General features: G+C 34.7%; 1 protein-coding gene across 9 annotated transcripts in view; it reads right to left on the bottom strand.

Moving 5' to 3' along the window:
• VPS13A (vacuolar protein sorting 13 homolog A) overlaps positions 1-20,991 on the bottom strand; it is a 233,757-nt gene that overhangs the window by 89,961 nt on the left and 122,805 nt on the right. For all 9 annotated transcript variants that reach the window (XR_011531544.1, XR_011531547.1, XR_011531546.1 and 6 more), the window contains 6 exons: positions 13,767-13,914; positions 10,746-10,890; positions 4,903-5,030; positions 4,384-4,553; positions 3,617-3,834; positions 2,690-2,922 (listed from right to left, as the gene is read on the bottom strand). Coding sequence is in view for 5 of the 9 variants with exons in the window: in XM_070590109.1 (XP_070446210.1) it covers positions 2,690-2,922; positions 3,617-3,834; positions 4,384-4,553; positions 4,903-5,030; positions 10,746-10,890; positions 13,767-13,914 (1,042 nt within the window). In the remaining 4 variants the exon portion in view is untranslated. The remainder of the gene's footprint in view (positions 1-2,689; positions 2,923-3,616; positions 3,835-4,383; positions 4,554-4,902; positions 5,031-10,745; positions 10,891-13,766; positions 13,915-20,991) is intronic.

Genomic DNA, 20,991 nt, shown 5'->3' on the forward strand with positions numbered 1-20,991 from the left:
CTGCTACTGATACCTAGAAAGGCAGACCATGTACTTAAAAAAAAAAAAAGCCTAAAACTTTAGCCAGACAGGTTTGGAATATTTAGAATGTTTCAGTATATTAGCTCCTTCTTTCTGCTGTTTGCAAAGTCCTATAGGAGAAAGGAAAACACTGAGGAGACTCAAGCTCTAAAGAGGAGCCTCAGCAAGAGATAAGACTGTGGCTCTTATTGCTTCTTTGGCAATTCTCATTAAAATCTGACACAGGAGCCAGCCTCTGGCAAAACAAACAAACAAATACATTCAATTTACAGATGTTGCCTACCCCACTCCCCCAAACCTACTGTTAAAGTAGCCTTTACTAAGTCAGAATGAAGGAAGGATAGGCAGAATACAGAGACTAGTAAATAAGATAGGAGTTTTGTGGCAAGAAAAAAACCAATAAAATAATAAATAATAGCTTTGGTTATGGTTACTTACACATTAAACTACCTAGATGCAAACTAATCTAAGAAATTAAGGATTGCCAAAGAAATGAGTATCCGACATGCAGAAGCCTGTTTTTATCAACTGCTAAAGCAATCTCCAAGTAACCAACTCAGTAGGAAGTAAACTGTCAAAGCAGTGCAGTTCCTGCCTCCCCACAAATAACAGCCAATTCAGATGTGTCTAACACAGAGGATAATGGTAAAGGAAAAGAATCTCTCAGAGGGGAAAGCGAGGGACACGTGAGAAAATGGCAACAACGTTCTTCCAAGACAGCAAAATGGAAGACTCCAATATGGGCTATACAAGGGCTATCCATTGCCAGAGCTTAGAATTTTCACAATTCCACTCAACAGGATATGACAACTGTTGTGGACCAGCGACTACCAAGTGTTTCCTATTCTTTCTCTTTCTGAATGGGTTTTTAAACTGCAATTATCCTGTCCTTATGCCACCGTTATACAGTGGTTGTGTGTGTGGTGGTGAAGTGTGTGTCTACTGAAAAGTGATAGCTTATTTGTCTATTAGCTAATAGATTGCCAGACCAAGAAAAGCGACATGCAGACTCCACAAAGAAATCTATCATATAAAGAGCCTGGACTTTGAGATGAGATTGTAACTCTTGACGAGGAAGTGAATATGTTCTATGGGTGAGAAAAGACAAGTACGGATTATTCGTGTGAACAAGGGAAGAAAGCTTTGAGTGCACAGTGGGAAGCACCTCTAGTCACTTGATATCTTTCTCCTCTTCTTCTACAGTTACAGAGGTTTTATCTGAGCACAAGGTAGCTCAGGAAAAAGACCACGTTCTCTAACCTTTTTTGCAGATAAGTGTTGTCATACAGCTATGTTCAAGACAAAAGGATGTGAATAGAAGAAATATATGTAAAATTTCTAACTCATAACCTAAAAGAGAAACAGTATGTCCTCCATTTTCTATTTCCTCTCTTTTCTTAGTGGTGAGACCAGCCTTGCAAACTAGGGAAACAGTCTGTCCTATATCCTAACCAACATATATGTACTTACTTAAAACAAAATTATAGCTTATATTTCTATGTTGATAATATTTAGAACACCTATGTTTCTATTACTCCTGTAGAAGCCTAAATATTTTTTTCTTTTGCTGAGGAAGATGAGCCCTGAAGTAACATCTGCTGCCAATCTTCCTCTTTTTCTTTTTTTAAAGACTGGCCCTGAGCTAACATCTGTTGCCAATCTTTTCTTGGTGTGTTTCTTCTCCCCAAAGCTCCTCAGTACATAGTTGCATATTCCAGTTGTAGGTCGTTCTAGTTCTACTATGTGGGAAGCTGCCTCAGGATGTCTTGATGAGTGGTGCTATGTCTGCACCCAGGATCCAAACCGGCAAAACCCTGAGCTGCCAAAGGAGAGTGTGTGAACTTAACCACTCAGCCACAGGGCTGGCCTCAATCTTCTTCTTTTTTTGCTTGAGGAAGATGAGCCCTCATCTAACATCTGTGCCAGTCTTCCTCCACTTTATCCGTGGGATGCCATGACAGCATGGCTGATGAGTGGTGTAGGTCGGCACCTGGGATCTAAACCTGCGAACCTGGACCACCGAAACAGAGTGTGCCAAACTTAACCACTACACCATGGGGCTGGTGCCATCCTAAACATTTTTGCAAGTGTTTTATAAGAGTACTAGCAGTTAGGTAACTTGAGAAAGATACCTTTTAAGAAATGAATTGTAGTCAGAATTATGAAAAGGAGGAAGGCCAAGAGGTTACTAGAGAGTAACATAGAAATGTGAAGTATGTAAACACAAATGGCTGAAGGTTCAAATAAGTCACATGGAGAAAAGCAGAACCACATATCTGAGCAAAAATGTTCAGATGGGAGAAAAAAATTAAAAATAATAAAACTGAAAGAACATAGTAAACAGCTTGTAGAAACTCTTAAAAGGCCTAAGAGCAGTGTGGCACTGGCATGGTTAGAAAGTCAGAGCAAGGTCTTAACGGAGTCAAGATGAAAGCAGCTTCTTAGTGCGATTAGGCCACAAATATACAACACAGTGAGGAGCGACTGGAAGAATGGAAGAGTTTCAAAGCTGGTATATTAATAATCTAGATTAGGTTCTCCAAGCAGAAAGAAAGGTATTTTACAGAGAAACGTTACGAAGTATGTAGGTAGTTTCCTAAAGTGGTATATACTAAATCCAAAATAGTTTACAATTAATTATTTACAAATAATTAAACAGTAAACTCACAGTAGTGATTTTGCCTTTTCTCTTTACTGGAAGAAATGGGCACGCTCTCACTTGGAGATCTTTAATGGCAGCAGTCATTGTATTGTTTTCAAGGTCACCTAACCAACAAATTTCACACTGTGTTGTAATGACTAAGGCAGGAGCATCATTTCTTGTCATATCAGCCACAAACACAATTTCAGGATTTTTAATAATAATATTAATTTCCCACTTCACTGACTCCTGTATAGGTACTAAAATAGAAATGAAAATAAATTAGTGTTTTAAAATATTTATAAATCTTTATTATAGAGATTATTTGTGAATAATTTATTATTTATGGGAAAATGTTATTTTCATTCTAAGTAAAAAGTAATTAAAAGAATCTTAGATCCCAAAGGAAACTACTACAACTCTTTCACTATTAGATTTGAAGAAACTATAGCCATAAGAACACTTTAAAATGTGGAAAAAATCGCCACTATTTAATGGCAGAGTTGGAAACTAATCCAGTTTCCAATTCTCCACTTGACACTCTTTGTACTATATACCACAGTGAATGAAGTATGTAAAAGATACAAGAAACTATAAACATAACAAAAATAAAAGAGTACTTTAAGTTAAAATACTATCTTTAATTATGAAAAGGAGTGGTCAGTTCATTATTCCTCCAGTTTGTTTTCTTCTAACAAATTCAAATTATTGCCTGCAGAAAGTACAATTACTTATTATAAGTCTCATAATTTTTGAACCCAATATAACTTCACACCTTAAAAAACATGCAAAATGCATATCTTAGCAGAAAACACATTTAAATTTTCCCTTTACCTCTGAAAAATAAAATTCTTTATTAATTTACTTAACCTCATCAAAAGAAGGCTAATCAATTTAAGTGGTATTGTAACACTTCAATAATACAGGTATTCAATATTTTAGCCAATAACTAACCTTCTTCCTTAGCAGTCCATGTTTGGACACTGGTTTCTACAGCAGTGCCCGTGGTGTAAGCCTCAAGAAAGACATTTGCAACTGTCAGCAGAAATTCCACACTTGCACAAATGTACGTTTCTTGAAGGACTAAATCAGTCACCCAACCATCTCTGACTCTTCTATACCTTACATCCATCATGTCCTTTTTGTCAAAGCCAACTGTCAGTCCTATCATTCTGAAAAACACAGTAATAACAATTCCTATGAGTATCATAAATAATCAAACACACTAATAAAACTCAAAAGACTTCTATCCCTTTCATGACAGCAAACCAGCATTCTGAAGTCATTTCTCCCAGGAAGATCACAAAGTACTCCAAATAACAGACTTATAAACTTCTGGAGCACAACTGATTCATAAATTTGGAAGTGTATCACTGAGAAACTATCAGAATCTTGAATCTCAGCATATTTTTTCTTCTTAATTTTTCATGTATTTCCCATTACAATCTGCATGGATTAATAATAATTTAGATAATATAGATGAATGTAAAAAGCAGTTTAATCATGCTGATTATTTCTATTTAACCAATCTATCGACCACCCAGCAAGAACAGCACACAACTGGACCAGGACATTTTACATGCTGACTGAGAACAATGACTCAACTGAACTGAAGCTCTAAAGATCTTAGGATGTACCCAGAATATAAACATGCAACTTTGGGAAGAAGTTTTATAAAATACATCAACCATTTCTGAAGTAAAAACTGAGAACACTATTACCTAGGAGTTGCCTTCTTGACATGAGGCCTTTTATCATCTAAAATACAGTTTTTTAATGAGAAGGAAGATGATGTCGAGTCATCTGAATACATTTTTAAAGTACTTATAATATTCTCCAACTTAAATTCAGCAAGTTTCAGAGAAGGATCACGAACATCTCTAAAGGAAGTCTGTGGAAGAGGAAATCAATACAAACTTTATGCAAAACATAAGTCTAAAGTGTATTTTAAGCTAAGACCTACCACATTCTCTTATCTCCAAAGGGTTCACTAATGAAAGGCCAAAAAAATATTAACTTTAATTAAAAAATTCATTTTTCCCATCACTAGCTATAGGAAAGATCTCATTTTAAAGAGAAATGGTTAAAATTATTTTATTGTTAAAGTGAAAAGACAAGTAATTTTTCTCATAGCAACAGATACTCCAAAATATACATGAAATATTAACAATTGTTATTTTAATAAACATTGATCTACGTAATTTTATCAAGAGAAAAACATATTTTCTTCTTCAGCTTACCTGTTCGGGGCCTGGACTATACAGTACCATGGTGAGATAATCAGTTTTGAAACTCATGTTTAGTGTTGTCTTAATTTGAGAGGCACGTGAATGTACTTCTACCACAGCAGCTGTCACTACAGTTGTTCCTTGGAAAAATTACAGTTAGTGAATGCAAGAAAAAAGTCAGGTCAGGTAGAACGCATTAAAACAGGCTTGGGATAGGTATAAGAGAATTATTAATTAAATGGGTATAGTATAATGTTATTCAAAAAAATTAAAAAGATTAGAAGATTCAGATGTTGCACTCAGTAACTCCTGGCTTATGATTCTTCCCATGATAACTTGGGAAAATTAAACACTTTGTGTTTCTGTTTCCATTTTTGTAAAGTGGAAATAATAGAACTGACCACTGGGTTTATTTTGGGGGTTAAGTAAAATAGCATGTGTAAAATGTATGCTAGAGCACCTGACACACAGTTGAATATTCAAATTTTACTTAAAAAACCTAAACCAAACAAGACATTTTGGGTGACATTTAAAAAATTGTCTCATTTAACAGAAGGATCCAAAATTCATTCTTTTCTACATTTTACATTTTGAGTCAAAGTATTATATGTATGTGATACATATTAAATGGGCTTATAACAAAAACACAGCAATTCCTGATTCTTGGTCTACTCAACACTAGAGACAAGTACCACCATGCCAGGTAACTTATTTTTAATTGATGCAAAATTTACATCAGTGAAATGTAAAGACCTTACTGAACAAAATGTATACACCCATGTCACCAACACTCCAATTAAGATAATGAACATTTACATCATTTCAGAAAGTTCTCTTGTAGCCCTTTCCAGTCAATCCCCAACCTCCTCACCATTCTAATTTCAATCACTGTAGATTAGTTTTGTTTGTTTTAAAATTCCACATAAATGGAGTAATATAACATACTCTTCACATTTGGCCTCTGAGATTCCTCCATGTTGTTGCACATGTCAGTAATACAATCTTTTATGTACTTTATGAAAATGCATTCCATAAAAATACATTGTATGAAAATAAACAACGTATCCATTCTAGTATTGATAAGCATATGGGTTGTTTCCAGATTTGGGCTATTGGGGACAAATCTGCTATAAATAAGTCATTTTGTGTATATATGTTCTTATTTTGGAGTGGGGTGAGGGTAAATATTAGGCCTGGAATTGTTTGTTATAGGGTAAGTATATGTTAACCGCCAAACTCTGTGTCAAAGTAGTATTTCACATTCCTAACAACAATATGAGTTTCAGCAGTTTCACATCCTTGTCCACATTTGGTGTTGTGAGCCTTTTAAAATTTCACTACTAGGGACGGCCCCATGGCGGAGTAGTTAAGTTCACGCGCTCCGCTTGGGTGGCCCAGGGTTTCACCAGTTCAGATCCTGGGTGTGGACGTGGCACTGCTCATTAGGCCACACTCAGGCGGAGTCCCACATGCCACAACTAGAAGGACCCACAACTAAAATATACAACTATGTACTGGGGGGACTTGGGGAGAAAAAGAAGAAAAAAAAAAAATTCACCACTTTGATAAACTGAAGTTTTCCTGAAAAATAACTAGATCAGTAGCTTTTTAATTTGCTTACTGTCCATTTAACATATCATCCTTTCCCAAGTATTCAAATCTTTTGGGCATTATTTTGTTTTTTAAAGTTGTTATTGATTTCAAGCAGTTCTCATGTTTTCCAGCTATAAGATCAGATACGTGTATCATGAATACGTCTCCCAGCCTGAGGCCTCACTTTTCACAATCTTGATACTATCTTTGATGAGCATAAGTTTAAAATTTTGATGAAATTCACTTTATAAAGTTTTTATTTTATGATTAGTGTTTTTTTATCTACCTAAGAAATCTTTGGATATCCCACGATTATGAAGAAATTCTTCCATGTTTTCTTCTAGAAGCTTAAAAGCTTTAGCTTTTAAATACATATCTTTCATCCATCTTGAATTAATTTTTGTGTATGGTATGAAGGACAAGGTTCAATTTTTCCCACATTTATCTGACGTTATGACAGTACCATTTGTTAAAAAGTTTATCCCGTCCCTGTTGATTAGTCTTCGTTGAAAATCAGTTGACTCTACTTGTGTGTCTTCTATTTTCCGAAAGAGTTTGTGTAGCACTGGTATTATTTCTTACTTAAATATTTAATAAAATTTACCAGAGAAAATTCGATTCCTTTAATAGACACAGAGCTACTCAGATTTTCTATTTCTTCTTATGTCAGTTTTGGCAACTTGTGTTTTCTAAGAAATTTGTGCCTTTCTTACAAGTTGTAGAATTCATTGTCACAAAACTATTCATAATTTTCCCTTATTATCTTGGTAGTGATCTAGTAATCTATTTAATTCTGATATTGGTCTTTTGTTTTCTCTCTTTCATCAGTCTTGCTAAGGGTTTATCAATTCCATTAGTCTTTCCAATGAAAACAATTTTTGACTTTGCTAATTTTCTCTACTGTTTATCTGTTTCTCTTTCACTGATTTCTACTCCTATCTGTATTACTGCCTTCTTTTTATTTACTTTGAGTTTAACTTGCTCTTCTTTTTCTAGTTTCTTGAGTAAAAGATTTGATCTTTGATTTCAAATTCTTCTTTCCTAATGTTATCCTTTACAGCTAAAAATTTCTTTCAGCAATACTTGAGTTGCATCCTACAAATTTTATGTTTTATGTTAATTATCTTTCAGTTTAAACAATTTTCTAATTTCTCCTGTCTTTTCTTTTTCGACCTATGGGTTATTTAGAGATTGTTTAATATCCAAATATTTCAAGCTTTGTTGACATCCTATTGCTACTGATTTCTAATTTAATTCCAGGTGGTCAGAAAACTCTATGGCCTCCAAAATGGTCTATTTTTGTGAATATTCCAGGTTTTTTTGTCTGTATTCTATCAATTATTAACAGTGGTGTGCTAAATCTCCAACTATGATTCTGTATGTGTATTTCCTCCTTTAGTTCTATCAATTTTTGCTGCATATATTTTGAAGCTCTTATATATATATTACATTTAAATTTATATACATGTAAATATGTATACATTTAAATTTATTTTATCTTCTTCATGAATTCATCCCTTTATCATTGCTTAAAAAAAAAAACCTGTAAAGAAACATTTATGAGACAATCAGGAGAAATATGAAGCCTAAATAGATATCCTTATGGTTTAAAGGAAGTATTGCTAATTTTTTAGGGAACATGTTACCATGACTATCTTTAAAAAGTAAAGTTCTTACTGCTTACAGATAAACAGCAATTAAAGATATAACATCTGAGATTAGCTTTAAAATAATCTAGTGGCGTGGGAGTAGGGGGAAGAAAAAGAAGAGAGTTATAGCAGTAATAAAAGCACCTACGTGATACTAATTGTTGAAATTGGGTAATGGGTACAAGTGGGTTCATTAGATTATTCCTTCTACATTGATGTATTTGTAAAAATTTCCGGAAGAAAATAATAATATATTTAAATGTATATTTTTGTTCTATCCCTTTTAGACCTTATCTTTATACTCCTCACTATTGAAGTTCTTACCATTTCCTCTACCTGTTCTATTTTCCTCTTTCCAGCTTTAGTCAGTTACGTCTTCACTTCTATGTTAACGGGGTTAATAACATTTACATTCTTATTTACATAGTAAGTCTTCTATGTGTTAACTATGGCCATGTAATAATTTTCAACGAAGAGACTAATAATTTATTACAATACTTCCTCTGCTGCTACAACATCACAACTAGTGCATCTCTCAAAAAAGACTCTCTTTTCACATTATAACAATGGTTCAAAATCATGCAAAATTTAGTTCACTTCACTTCTGTATCAGAATATATAGAAGAGATTTCTCTCTTCTAAGGAACAGAAAGCATGTGTTCCTCTTCATATCACTTATGCAGTTAGTTAATTCCTCACTCTACATATTATATGGAATTTATTCTATTTTTCTTAAGACATTCTTCCACTCATTTTTTCTTAAAGCATTCTGAATCCCTCTTTAATGAAAAGAGTACTTTCTAGCCCAGTAACACAGATAATTTTGGGATTCCTTTTCAATGCACTCCTGGGTGGGCCCACTGTTTTTGGATCATAATTATGTTTTCCTCTTTCCTGGATTCCTTGTTTGTTTTGCTAGAATATATTTTCAAACTAATTTCCTTAGGAATGAGTATAAAGGAAGTAAACTTTGAGTCACTGGAAATCTCAGAATTATTGTGTCTTCACATTTGGATGATGGTTTGGCCATATATAGAATCCTAATTTCAAAATCATTTTCCTTAGAAATCTGACTATATTGCTCCATTGTCTTTTATCATCTATCCAAACTATCCCATCCAGTTTTGGTGATAAATGTGATTCCAATCACCTTTTTTCCAAGTCCTTAACAGGCAGCCTGTTTCTTTTTTTTTGAAACTAAAAATCTTACCTTTGTTGTCCTGACATCTCATGAAAATGTGTTTGCATGAGGAATCTTTACTTATCCAATCTGCTTGAAACTTGGTAGATTCTTTATATTCCAAGAATTTGTTCCAATATTTAGTTAGCCCTGGAGAGTTTTCTTCTATTATTTCTTTGAAAGATTCTCTTCTTCCATTTTCTCAGTTTTTTCTCCTAAAATACTTATTATTCTGAAATTTGACCTTTTGAACTAAAGCTCTCTCCCTCCTAAATTTTATCTCATTTTCTGTCTCTGTGCTTCTTTTTCCTCTGTGTCATGAGAGATTTCATTAATCACATATATTCTAACCCCATGCTTAGTGCACTTGTTTTGTCTCAAAATTTCAGCAATCATATTTTTGGTTTCTAAGAACTCAGTTTCTTATCTTGGCAGAATGAAAAGTAATGATGGCAGGATTCAGTTCTTATATTCTCAGAACTCGCTGGTTATGAATTAGAGTTTGTTTTCTGTTTGTCTATATTCTCTTCTGTTCCCTGAATTATTTCTGTTTCATTCAGGAAATACTATTCTGTTTATCTTGGTTTCTTTCATGTATAGGTTCTTGTCATTTTCTTCATATCTGACCATTAATATTTAACAATAAAGGACTGGATTTGTTATTCCAGCTATTAAGGATGGGGTTTCTTGTGATGTTATAAATGTAGGGTTGTTTCTGTTTTAGGATTCTCTCTGACTGGAAACATTGTATAATATCTCAGGACTTTGCAAGAGAGGTTCTTGTGGATCACCAGGTTGAGGTAGGCAGGTTTGGAGATCCCCCAAAAAGCCAGAATGAGGAGAACTTTATTCTTGTGAACCAAAATCATCCCAGCAGCCTTAACTGACCCAATTCTCTGTGTACTCCAGTGTTGAACTTAGGATCCAGTGAGGTTCCACATAGGACGTTAAATCCAACACTGGATGCAGCCTTGTTCTGAGTTATGGTTCCCTCTGCCCTGTTCCCTCCATCTATCTTCTAAATATTTGTTAAAATCATTTACTAATGATCATCTTTTGATATCTCTAATATTTTGATATTCCTAATATCAATTAAAATACATATTCCATCTGTGACATATGCTGCACCAGGAATAAGGGAGAAGCGTGGGATGGGGAGAAAAATTGAAAATAAGGATCTTTATGGAAGTTGGGATAACAAGAATAATACTAAGGAATTTTGTCACAACAGGACTAGGAATCTTAATTCAAAGAAAAAACAATCAACAGAATGACTAATAACAGACAATTTAGAAATATCTGAATGGGATTAGCTAATTAGAAAAGATTTAAAAATCTTGTTTTACCCAAAACTAGAACTACAGAATGGAAGGAAAGAAGTAAGGTAGAGGGGGTGGGGAAAAGAAAAAACTAACCTAAGGTTAACAACATACCTCCTGAATGGGATGAACTAACTCCACTAGCAACAGTATGCTGATCTTTTACTCCTACAGGTGAGGCACTATCACCTTCTTCATACCATATATTGCCATATAATGTTTTAAAAATAGTTGTTAAATCTTCTTGACTAAGAATGAACTGTAAGAAAATAAAATAAAATTTGCTTACTTTAACACTACTTTCATACAAGAAAAATGATTGTTTCATTTCACTCCTCTACAAAACCAATTTTTTAACTCATTAGATATTTCTACTAACTGAACATTCAGTTTTCTAAATGACCATGTGATCTTTAGTACTTTGTGAAATACAAAACTAAATGAGATGCCAATATTAATGAAGCTATGAATCATGAACTTCCTTGTTATGAACGTACCAATTAACATAGTAATTTTAAACCTTTAAAATGAACTTTTGTCTTTCAGTATTCAAGTACTTTGTATTTTTTTGGTTAGTAAGCACCTCAACTTACAAATACAGAATAATCAAAAATAATACATTTGTATAATAAAAAATAGTTCACAATGTGTTTTACGTGAATTATCTGAACCTTACAAAAATTCGAGGTGTAAAGATAATAATCCTGATTTTATGAGAAACTGAGGCTTAAATGGTTAAGTATCATGCTTAAGTCCACTTACTTAAAAACTAACTCAACACCCCATGTCTTGTGAATTTAACCTAAAACCACCAGCCTAAGACCTGTCTTGAAAGCTGTAATGGTTAGTTTTATGTCAAATTGGCTGGGTCACAGTACCTAGATAATTGGTCAAATATTATTCTAGATGTTATATATATGATATATAATATACATGATGCAGCAGACCATCTACAAATGCCCAGCTGCCTTCTGGGGCAGATCCATCAGAATAAAATTGGGTCTTCCTCTATCATGATGCACCTGAGTAGTTAGCAGCTGTTGCAGCCCACAGGGGTGGGGAGTATGGTTGGAAGGCAGGACACAGATGGACCACATATTTGACCCCTCCTGGACCTCATCCTCAGCAGCGGGGAGAAGCTAAAGTCAAGTCCTCAAGAAGACAATCTAACGCATCCAGACTAACATACACACACACATGTTCTATTGGTTCTGTTTCTCTGAGAACTCTAATACAACAGCAATTATGTAAACAACAACAACAACAAAGCAAACAAAAAAACCTATGAGTTTTAAATTGACTTGTTTAATCGCTTCAAGGGGATAATTTTAATGCCACAAAATTTAATAGTTTTATTTGCACCAGCTTCCTCTGACTGTATTTCAAAGGTGATATACCAATTTTAAGATTAAGTCTACATGTACCTTATTCATGCTACTTATGTTGTTTTGTTTTTAATTTTCATTTCTTTATGACACTTATTTTGCAATTATGATGCATCAGGGTATTGCAAAAATAGTATGTTAATATAAATTAATGAACTGAAATTAAATATCACAACTTCTAAACCACATCTTTCAATTAGTATATGTATATTGAATACCCCCCCAAATACAAATATTAAATCATTATTCTCCACTCTTGCCAACAGCTAAGTGTAGGAAGTGTGAAGAACCACAAGGATCCAGGACCGTTGATCTGTGGCTCCTACATGTCAGGACAGGCTGTGTACCCCCAATGTCTAACAAGTCAGAAATCACAAGATGCAGCACTTTGTCTGAATACATTAGAGTAAGTGATTCCAGCCTCTCTCTGATGCAGAGGATGATGTCCAGGAAGGGTCAAATATGTGGACCCGGTGGGCTGCAACAGCAGCTAACTATTCAGGTGGATCAGGGTAGAGGAAGACTCAATTTCCTCTGCCCCAGAAGGCAGCTGGGCATTTGCAGATGTTCTGCAGCATCACCTCAACATGCTGCATAGATTCTCCCTGGAGAAGAGTGAAGGAAAATGGTGTCCCTGCCGCTTCACACATATCTGCCTCATGACTGGGCCCAGTGGGGAGTGGATCTGCCCAGCATGCCGGGAGGAATATGTTGCTTACGTTTTATAAGTTTCTATCTGTTGTCTCACCAACACAAAAAGACTTCATTTATTTATCTTAAGAAGATACTTTCCACCTGTAAGGAGCCCATATGATCTGATACACTAAGAGATTAAAGATTTTCAGGTGAGATCATCATTTTAAATTCTAAATATACTTCTGAGTTAAAAATCTGAAATCTTCAGAATGATGGTTTTCCCTTTTTGAGTACAATTTTTATAGGGAGAAAGAGAAAGGGAAACGGGTCGGGGGTAGGAAGAGAATTTGTTAAGTAGGTTTCCTCAAGAAACCTTCCAGATACAGTATATGTTGCTGTCACTTCAACAAATCCTGTGATACAGTTTTGACTTCATCCAGTCAGGAGGGAAAAATACGAACTTGCGTATAGTTACATTAGAAATCTGTGACGCAATATCAACTAATAGGGGGGTAAATTTAGGCCTAAGGTACTGACCCATTTTCCATTTTCATCTTCAACTTTTCCATTCTTTTGGGACCTTCTCTAGGTTATTTCATATATTCCCATGGCTTTAAATACCACCTATATGTTGATGACTTCCAAATTATCATTTCCAGCCTGTACCTCTCCACTAAGTTCTATATTAATGCATCCAACTGACTACTTACAGTACCATGTCTAACATTTGTTTCCTTCATGGAATTTACCACACTTCATAGCTATTTTAATTATGTGCCTGTGTACTTTTTTACTGTCTAACTACCATGCCTCTGGACCATCATCACCAGCACTCCCTGTATTAGACTGTAAGCTCCATGAAGCCAGAGACAATGTCACAGCTTCTTTACCACTGTATCTCCACTATCCAGCACAGGGCCTAACACACAGTATGCACTCAAATATTTGTTGAGTGAATCAATAGAGAACATTCAATGAATTCTAGGTTAATATAGCTTCTATTTCATTCCTGACCAAGCTGATTAATATATAATTTCTACACCCCAAATGTCTTATATCCCCAAGCAGTATTTTTAATCAACAAAACAAAAATCAATAACCATCCAAAAGTTACCTCCATAGGCTTTAGTTGAGCATTTACATTAAAACAAGGAACTTCCTGGTACCACTCCCAGGACAAATTTCGCTCAACAATCACCTCAAGATTTAATGGCAGTAGTAGATCCAGTACTTCTTGATATGCATCATTAATAAATTGAGTCCTATAAGTAGAGATAAAATTGTTTTGAACTATTTCATATAGGCTCATATAGTAAAAAAATTAATCATTTTATATACAATTGTAGAAATCAATAATTTTCGTGTCTGACGAGAAAAATAAAATCAGGCTTTCCATGTCAAAATGAGAGATGTTCCATCCCACTATAAATACAGGTGACTTTCTCTGTGCTAAACTCTTCCATATCGCAGAGAAATGAGTTTTTAAAATAAAATTTTGCAACATGTTAAGTGCCAAAACTATACAAGTCGGATAGTAAACCCTTATAATGAGAACTATCTCGAGATAATCCGTAAACATCCATTATATAAGACCTTGTTACAAAACATTTTAGGGGCCGGCTGCGTGGCCAAGTGGTTAAGTTCGCACACTCCAGTTCAGCGACCCAGGATTTTGCTGGTTCGGATCCTGGGCGAGGACCTAGCATCACTCATCAAGCCATGCTGAGGTGGTGTCCCACACACTAGATCTAGAAGGACCTACAACTAGAATATACAACTATATACTGGGGGCTTTGGGGAGAAGAAGGAAAAAAAATATTGGCAACAGATGTTAGCTCAGGACCAATCTTTAAAAAACAAACATTTTAATTCACTGATTTAGATATGTAGCAGAATATCACATATCCCCTTACTTTATAAGAAACAAACTTGCACCATATGAAATTTCTATTTCCATGGACCAGAAATAGTTGAATATGGACAATTTCATATTAAGTCGAGCCATCTTTGCCTTTCCAAGTACTTATAAGGACAGGACTGATGCTTAGGAATGATAAAAAATGTAGTAGGTTATTGAATCCCTTTCAAGTGACAATGTGACCACAGAAGCCTCACATTCTACCTTCAAATGACAATCTCAAAGTGGTACTCCTAAATAATGTACTTACATTTTAATTGGCAGAAAATCTCAAATCCTTTAACTAGGGTATGAAGCTATGACTGTAGAACTCTAGGATCACTTACTCAGTTGGAGAGAAACAGAGGAGTCATCAGGATCTCACAGAATGCCTAACATCATACTATTTTATGAATTGACTATAGACTGATGCTATACTTATCATACTTGCATGCTTGCAATCTCAACTTATTGGTAACAAGGAATCTAAAAGCCTTATAAGGGCATACTACATATACAATTTTAATGGGTACCTATTACAATATATGGCTATACCATAAGTCATTTAACCAACCTTCTATTGTTAAAAAATTATGTTATTTCTAATTCTTCAGTGTAATAAACAATATTTGGATCATTATCTTTGTACATATCTTTGAGTAAATTTCTTCCTCTGGACAAATCGCTAGAAATTTTAACTGTTATGTCAAAAGATTACTTCCTCTGGAAAAATTTTCCTTATCAATACTACCTAATACCTGGGGTAGATACCTATGTGCTCCCACAAGTACCTTGAACTTTTTCAATCATTCTACTTAACATACTGTATTTTAATAGTTTATTGTCTTGTTTATAGCTTCAATTAGAATGAAAGTTTCATGAGGGCAGGGACTATGTTTATCATATTATTTGCTGTATTACCAGTACTTGGCTCAGATGATTGCAGTATGTCATGTACTATACACTTATTTGCTAAACTGCATTCAAGAAACTGGATCAGGGGCTGGCCCTGTGGCCGAGCGGTTAAGTGCATGCACTGAGCTTTGGTGGCCTAGGGTTTCGCCAGTTCGGATCCTGGGCAGAGACATGGCACCGATCCTCAAGCCATGCTGAGGCGGTGTCCCACATGCCACAACTAGAAGGACCCACAACTAAAAATACACAACTATGTAGCGGGGGACTTTGGGGAGAAAAAGGAAAACTACAATCTTTAAAAAAAATATAAACAACATATGAGAGCATCCATCTCCTTGTACCCTGATTGAGAAATATTATTAATATTTGCCAAATTTAATGGGAAAACAACAGTATTTCACTGTATTAATTTTCATTCCTTTGATTACTGAGGTTGAATATTTCTATTAGCTCTTTATTGGCTATCCTTGTTTCTATAAAGAATCACTACTCATGATCTTCACCAATTTTTCAAATTACTTTTTCTTACTGGTTTAAAATATTTAAGGATTTTTATCTTTTGCTTAAGATGGTGTTAATTACCCCATATGCTAGTTCCCTTGTAATTTTGTTTTGGTAATTAATATTCAGAAACTTATATTCTCATACTGTCAAAGCCAATCGATATTTTTCCCTTACCACTTTTTTCTTCAGTGCTTAAATTAGAAAGTTCTTTTTTACCCTATTACTGATATTTATATGTTATTTGCCTTTAGTTTTTTGAATACTGTTGAGATAATTCATGTACCACACAATTCATGTGCTTTTAGTTTTTTTTTTATGGTTGTAACTGGCATTATGCTTAGGGGCCACTCTAAACAGTGAAATCACCAACAAAAAGCCCCCAAATGCGGGCCAGCCCTGTGGCTAAGTGGTTAAGTCTGGACGCTCCGCTTTGGCAGCCCAGGGTTTCACTGGTTCAGATCTTGGATGCAGACATGGCACTGCTCATCGGGCCAGGCTGAGGCGGCGTCCCACATAGCACAACCACAAGAAGGACTTATAACTAGAATATACAACTATGTACTTGGGGGCTTTGGGGGAGAAGAAGGAGGAACCAAAAAAAGCCCCCAAATGCAAAAAACATGGCATGCAAAAAGGACATTTGTTTAGAGCCAGCCCTGATGGCCTAACGTGGTTAAAGTTCGGTGCTCTCACTGCCCTGGAGGCCCAGGTTCAGTTCCCAGGTGTGGAACCACACCACCCATCTGTCAGTTGCCATGCTGTGGTGGCAGTTCATATGGAACTAGAAGGACCTACAACTAGGATATACAACCATGTGCTGGGGCTTTGGGGAAGAAAGAAAAAAAAAAGAGGAAGATCAGCAACAGATATTAGCTCAGGGCAAATCTTTCCTGCAAAAAAAAAAGAGGAAAAAAAAAAAAGAAAAAAAAGACACTTATTTAGAGTATGAGAGCTGAAATAAGAAGGCAGAGCATCACCTTGTTTCAGACCTCTGCTGGGAACATAAGCTTCGGGAGACCCAAACTTCTTGCAGCTCTGCACATGTCCAAAAATGACTACAGAAGTGCCATGAGTAGCTTTTGGGGTTACAAATAAGTTTTAGTGAACAGGCAAATTCACAAATATGGAATCCATGAATAATAAGGATTGACTGTATACATATGAATATATATGAATAATGAGGATACACACACAGCCAACTGCTGAGCTTTCTATTCTGTTTCACTATTTTAATTATTTTAGTTTTATAATACATTTTTGTATTTAATGCAACTTAATATACTTTAGTAGTACTTTTAATGTTATGATTCCCCTATGCCCTATATCTCAATTTTTTCTTTCAAAAAAAATCTTTGATACATCTTGTCCCCTATTTATATTTCCAGAAAAACTTCACAACAATTTTCAAATGCTTTAAAAAGAAGCGTGTTGTGATTTTTACTGAGATTGCATTAAATATATAAATTAATTTAAAAGAAACTGACATCTTAGGTCTAGGAAAATATTCTCTCTACATTTACTTAAGATTTCTTTCCGGCCCTTGGTTAAGTTTCCTTAGAGAAGTATTGTAAATACCTTCTAAAAATTTTATAATGCAATTAAGAGCTTTGCAACAAGATGATTTTAATACAGGTGGTCACAAACACGAAATACTTGTTTTTCTTTATGTGCTTTCAACAAAGCTGTAACTAAATTAAATTTTCAAATGTCAGCTATGTTAAAATTATTTCAGGGAAAACTGGTTATACTCTATAACTGAGTAATTCTATTTCTAGGAATTTATCCAAAGGAAATGAATTATCCTCAAGAAATGAGTAGAAAAATCACATAAATATTGATGAACAAAGATACCAATCATCATTATAGTGTGATTTATAACAGCAAAAAAATAGAATCAACTTAAATTTCTAACAGGCAAATGGATTTTTAAAGGACTATAGAATGAGATATTTAGAAAAAATTATGCGCTCAACATGGAAAAACACTTGCAGCATATTAAGAGAAAAAAATTTACAATCTAAAATACACAGTATAATTCTTATTTACTTAAACATATGTGCAGACATAATGAACTACAATAAACATAGCAAATTAGTAATAGTAGTCATATTGTCAGCAATCTATTATGTTCATCCTAATTCATTTTACCTACTTCTTCAATAAAAAAATAATTCTTCTTGGTCATAAAAATAATAAATATTATCATTTAATGCTCTAGAGATATTTGGTGAACTCTTTTAAAAACAATCTATTTGTAATGTAGACTTACACCTAATTTACATCTACTATTTCTTGAAATCAAGCAAAATGTGATCAAATATAGATACATAAATATTCTATTTTTAGTAAATTCAGACTTTTACACAGTTTAAACTCCAAGTTAAGGAGCCATCTAAAGCTTAAAATTATTACTCTATATCTATACTATATTATTAAGATAGAAGTCTCTCACCTCAACATTTCCCTGTAATTTCTGAAATCCCTGGACTTGGCTGAACAAATCATTCTACAGATTCCAATGATACTAAATGTATCATTCATTTCTTATCTTAACTGAAACCTAGCTTTCCATGGAGCTCTATTAAATAACGGCCGATTTATCTTCAACACCTTACTTTTCTCAGGGTTGAGACAGAAATTATTTTTCTTAAGTTGCAACAATGCTCCTCAACTCTCCTATTTCCTTATGAGTAACATCATCCAGGTTTATCACCTTCTACTCTTTCTATAACCTATTAACAACTAGCCAGTGCTTATATTTGAAGGCTAGGAGATTACTGAATGTCCAGCTTATAAAGCCCTCTCTACATCTTTTACTCTATCAGTACCCTCTTGTCTTTAATTTCTTCTCTCTCCATTATCCATCAACACGACTCTCAATAATTAAAATCTCATCCCACTATTTTCAGCCATGCCTGCTTGTTAAAAATTCAGTCTTGCCTGAATCCAACTGACTGACTGTTGGATTTCAAATACCAAATATCAAGTACTACATGGAAAAACATCATGTACTATTAATTCGTAGTTAACAACATCAACAGGACCTTCAATGCTGCCTCAATACATTCTCCTGGTTTCCCTCCTATCCCTCTGCCTACTCCTTCTTAGTCTCTTTTGAGGGCTCTTCTTCTGCCAGTTCCTTAAATATTGGCATTCCTCAGCATTCTGTCCCAAACTACATACTCTCTGTGTGATCTCACTTGTTCCAACGGCTTAAAAAACTAGCTAACTATTACTAAGGACTCCCAAATCTTGTTTAGAAATCTAAACATTCTCCTAATATCCAGACACATATGTCCAACTGCCTTCTAGATCTCTTTCTAGCTATCTCCACATAAAAGTCATGCAACCACTTCCAAGTTACTTTGCCCACTGAGAATTCATTAATATCTCCACTCTACTGATTTTTCTGTGTTGCTGTCTTATCTCAGTGAGTTGCATTATTGCCAAAGACTAAGTTTTACAAGCCTGCAACCTGGAGTTAATTTTAACATCTGAAATCCATTCAATAATCACTTACCATTCATTCTACTTTTCAAATTTCTCCTAACTGGTTATCTCTCTACTAACTTACTTCCCTACCCTAGACTGCATCACGTCTAATTCTTATGTGAATTACTCAATAGTTAGCAAACTATTCTTCCAGCTTTCAGTTTTGTCTCCTGTTGACCTATCTTCTACAACCCTTCCAAAATCTAAATGTGATGGTATTTTTATGCATCAGCTCATTAAATTCACTAAATACTACCTAGCTCAACAACGCAATAAGGTAGATACTATTTATTCATCCCTTGTAAAGACTGCTCACTATTATACTTCATATTCCTAGCACAGTGCCTGGGACATATCAGGTGCTTAATAAATACTCAAATACTCAATTGATGGAAATTCTCCTTTCATCCAAAATGCAGTAACATGAACTGAATTTAACCTCCTGCCTGCTTTTTCTTTTTAAATCTCCCCTCGCGCCGCTCCCCCCCAAGACACATAAAAGATATTAAAAAATCGTTTTCAAGACACAGGACATCAGGCAATGATTCCTGAAAGATGGGAATAAACAAGGTGAGCCCTATGATTGTCCCAACTTCTATCCTTTGGAGATAATTTACAAGACATGGCACAGGGAGGGGTAAGCTATGAAGACCAGCAAAGTCAATAAGTTGAGAAGACAGGGCTGAGAGTCCAGGAAGAGACCAAGACAGCTAGAGTTCACATGGTAAAATTCCACGGAGAAAAGTGCTACACACAAGAATGCCAAAATTTTAGTACTAAATGCCTACATTAGAAAAGAAATGTTCAAATCAATAATCTTAGCTACCACCTAAAGAAACTTAGAAAAAGAGCAAAATTAAACCCAAAGTAGGCAGAGAGAAATAATAAATATCAAAGTAGAAACCAATGAAAGGGGAAACACACACAAAAAGAGAGAAAACCAAAAGCTAGTTCTTTAAGATCAACAAAACTGATAAGCCTCTAGCCAGACAGATAGTAAAGAGGCATAAATTACAAATGTCCAAAATGAGGAAGGTGACATCACAATACATATTAATCAATAAGAAGGGAATATTAGGAACTTTATGCCATAAAATTCTACAACTTAGATGAAATGGACAAATTTCTTCAAAGAAAAAATGAATACTCAAGAAAAAAAGTTAACTTGAATAGTCCTAAGTTTATTAAAGAAGCAGAAATTATACTTAAAAATCTCCTACAAGAAAATTCCAGGGCTCAGATGGCTTCACTGGTGAATTCTACCAAATATTTAAGGAAAAAATAATACAAGTGTACACAAACTGTCACAAGCCTGTACATGTCAAAACTTAAATTGTATACTTTAAAGATAGGCCATTTATTATGTGCCATTTATATCTCAATAAAGCGGCTTTAAAAATATTCAACTTATGGAAAGGAGGGCAGGAGGGAGACTGACCAGCCAGAGGCCAAATAGAAGCAGAAGTAGCAAAAATAAAGGCAAAGAGACAAATAGAAGATGAAAGAAAAAGGACAGGAAGAAAGAATAGGG

This window comes from Equus przewalskii, chromosome 22 (genome assembly GCF_037783145.1).
Source record: "Equus przewalskii isolate Varuska chromosome 22, EquPr2, whole genome shotgun sequence".
NCBI lineage: Eukaryota > Metazoa > Chordata > Mammalia > Perissodactyla > Equidae > Equus > Equus przewalskii.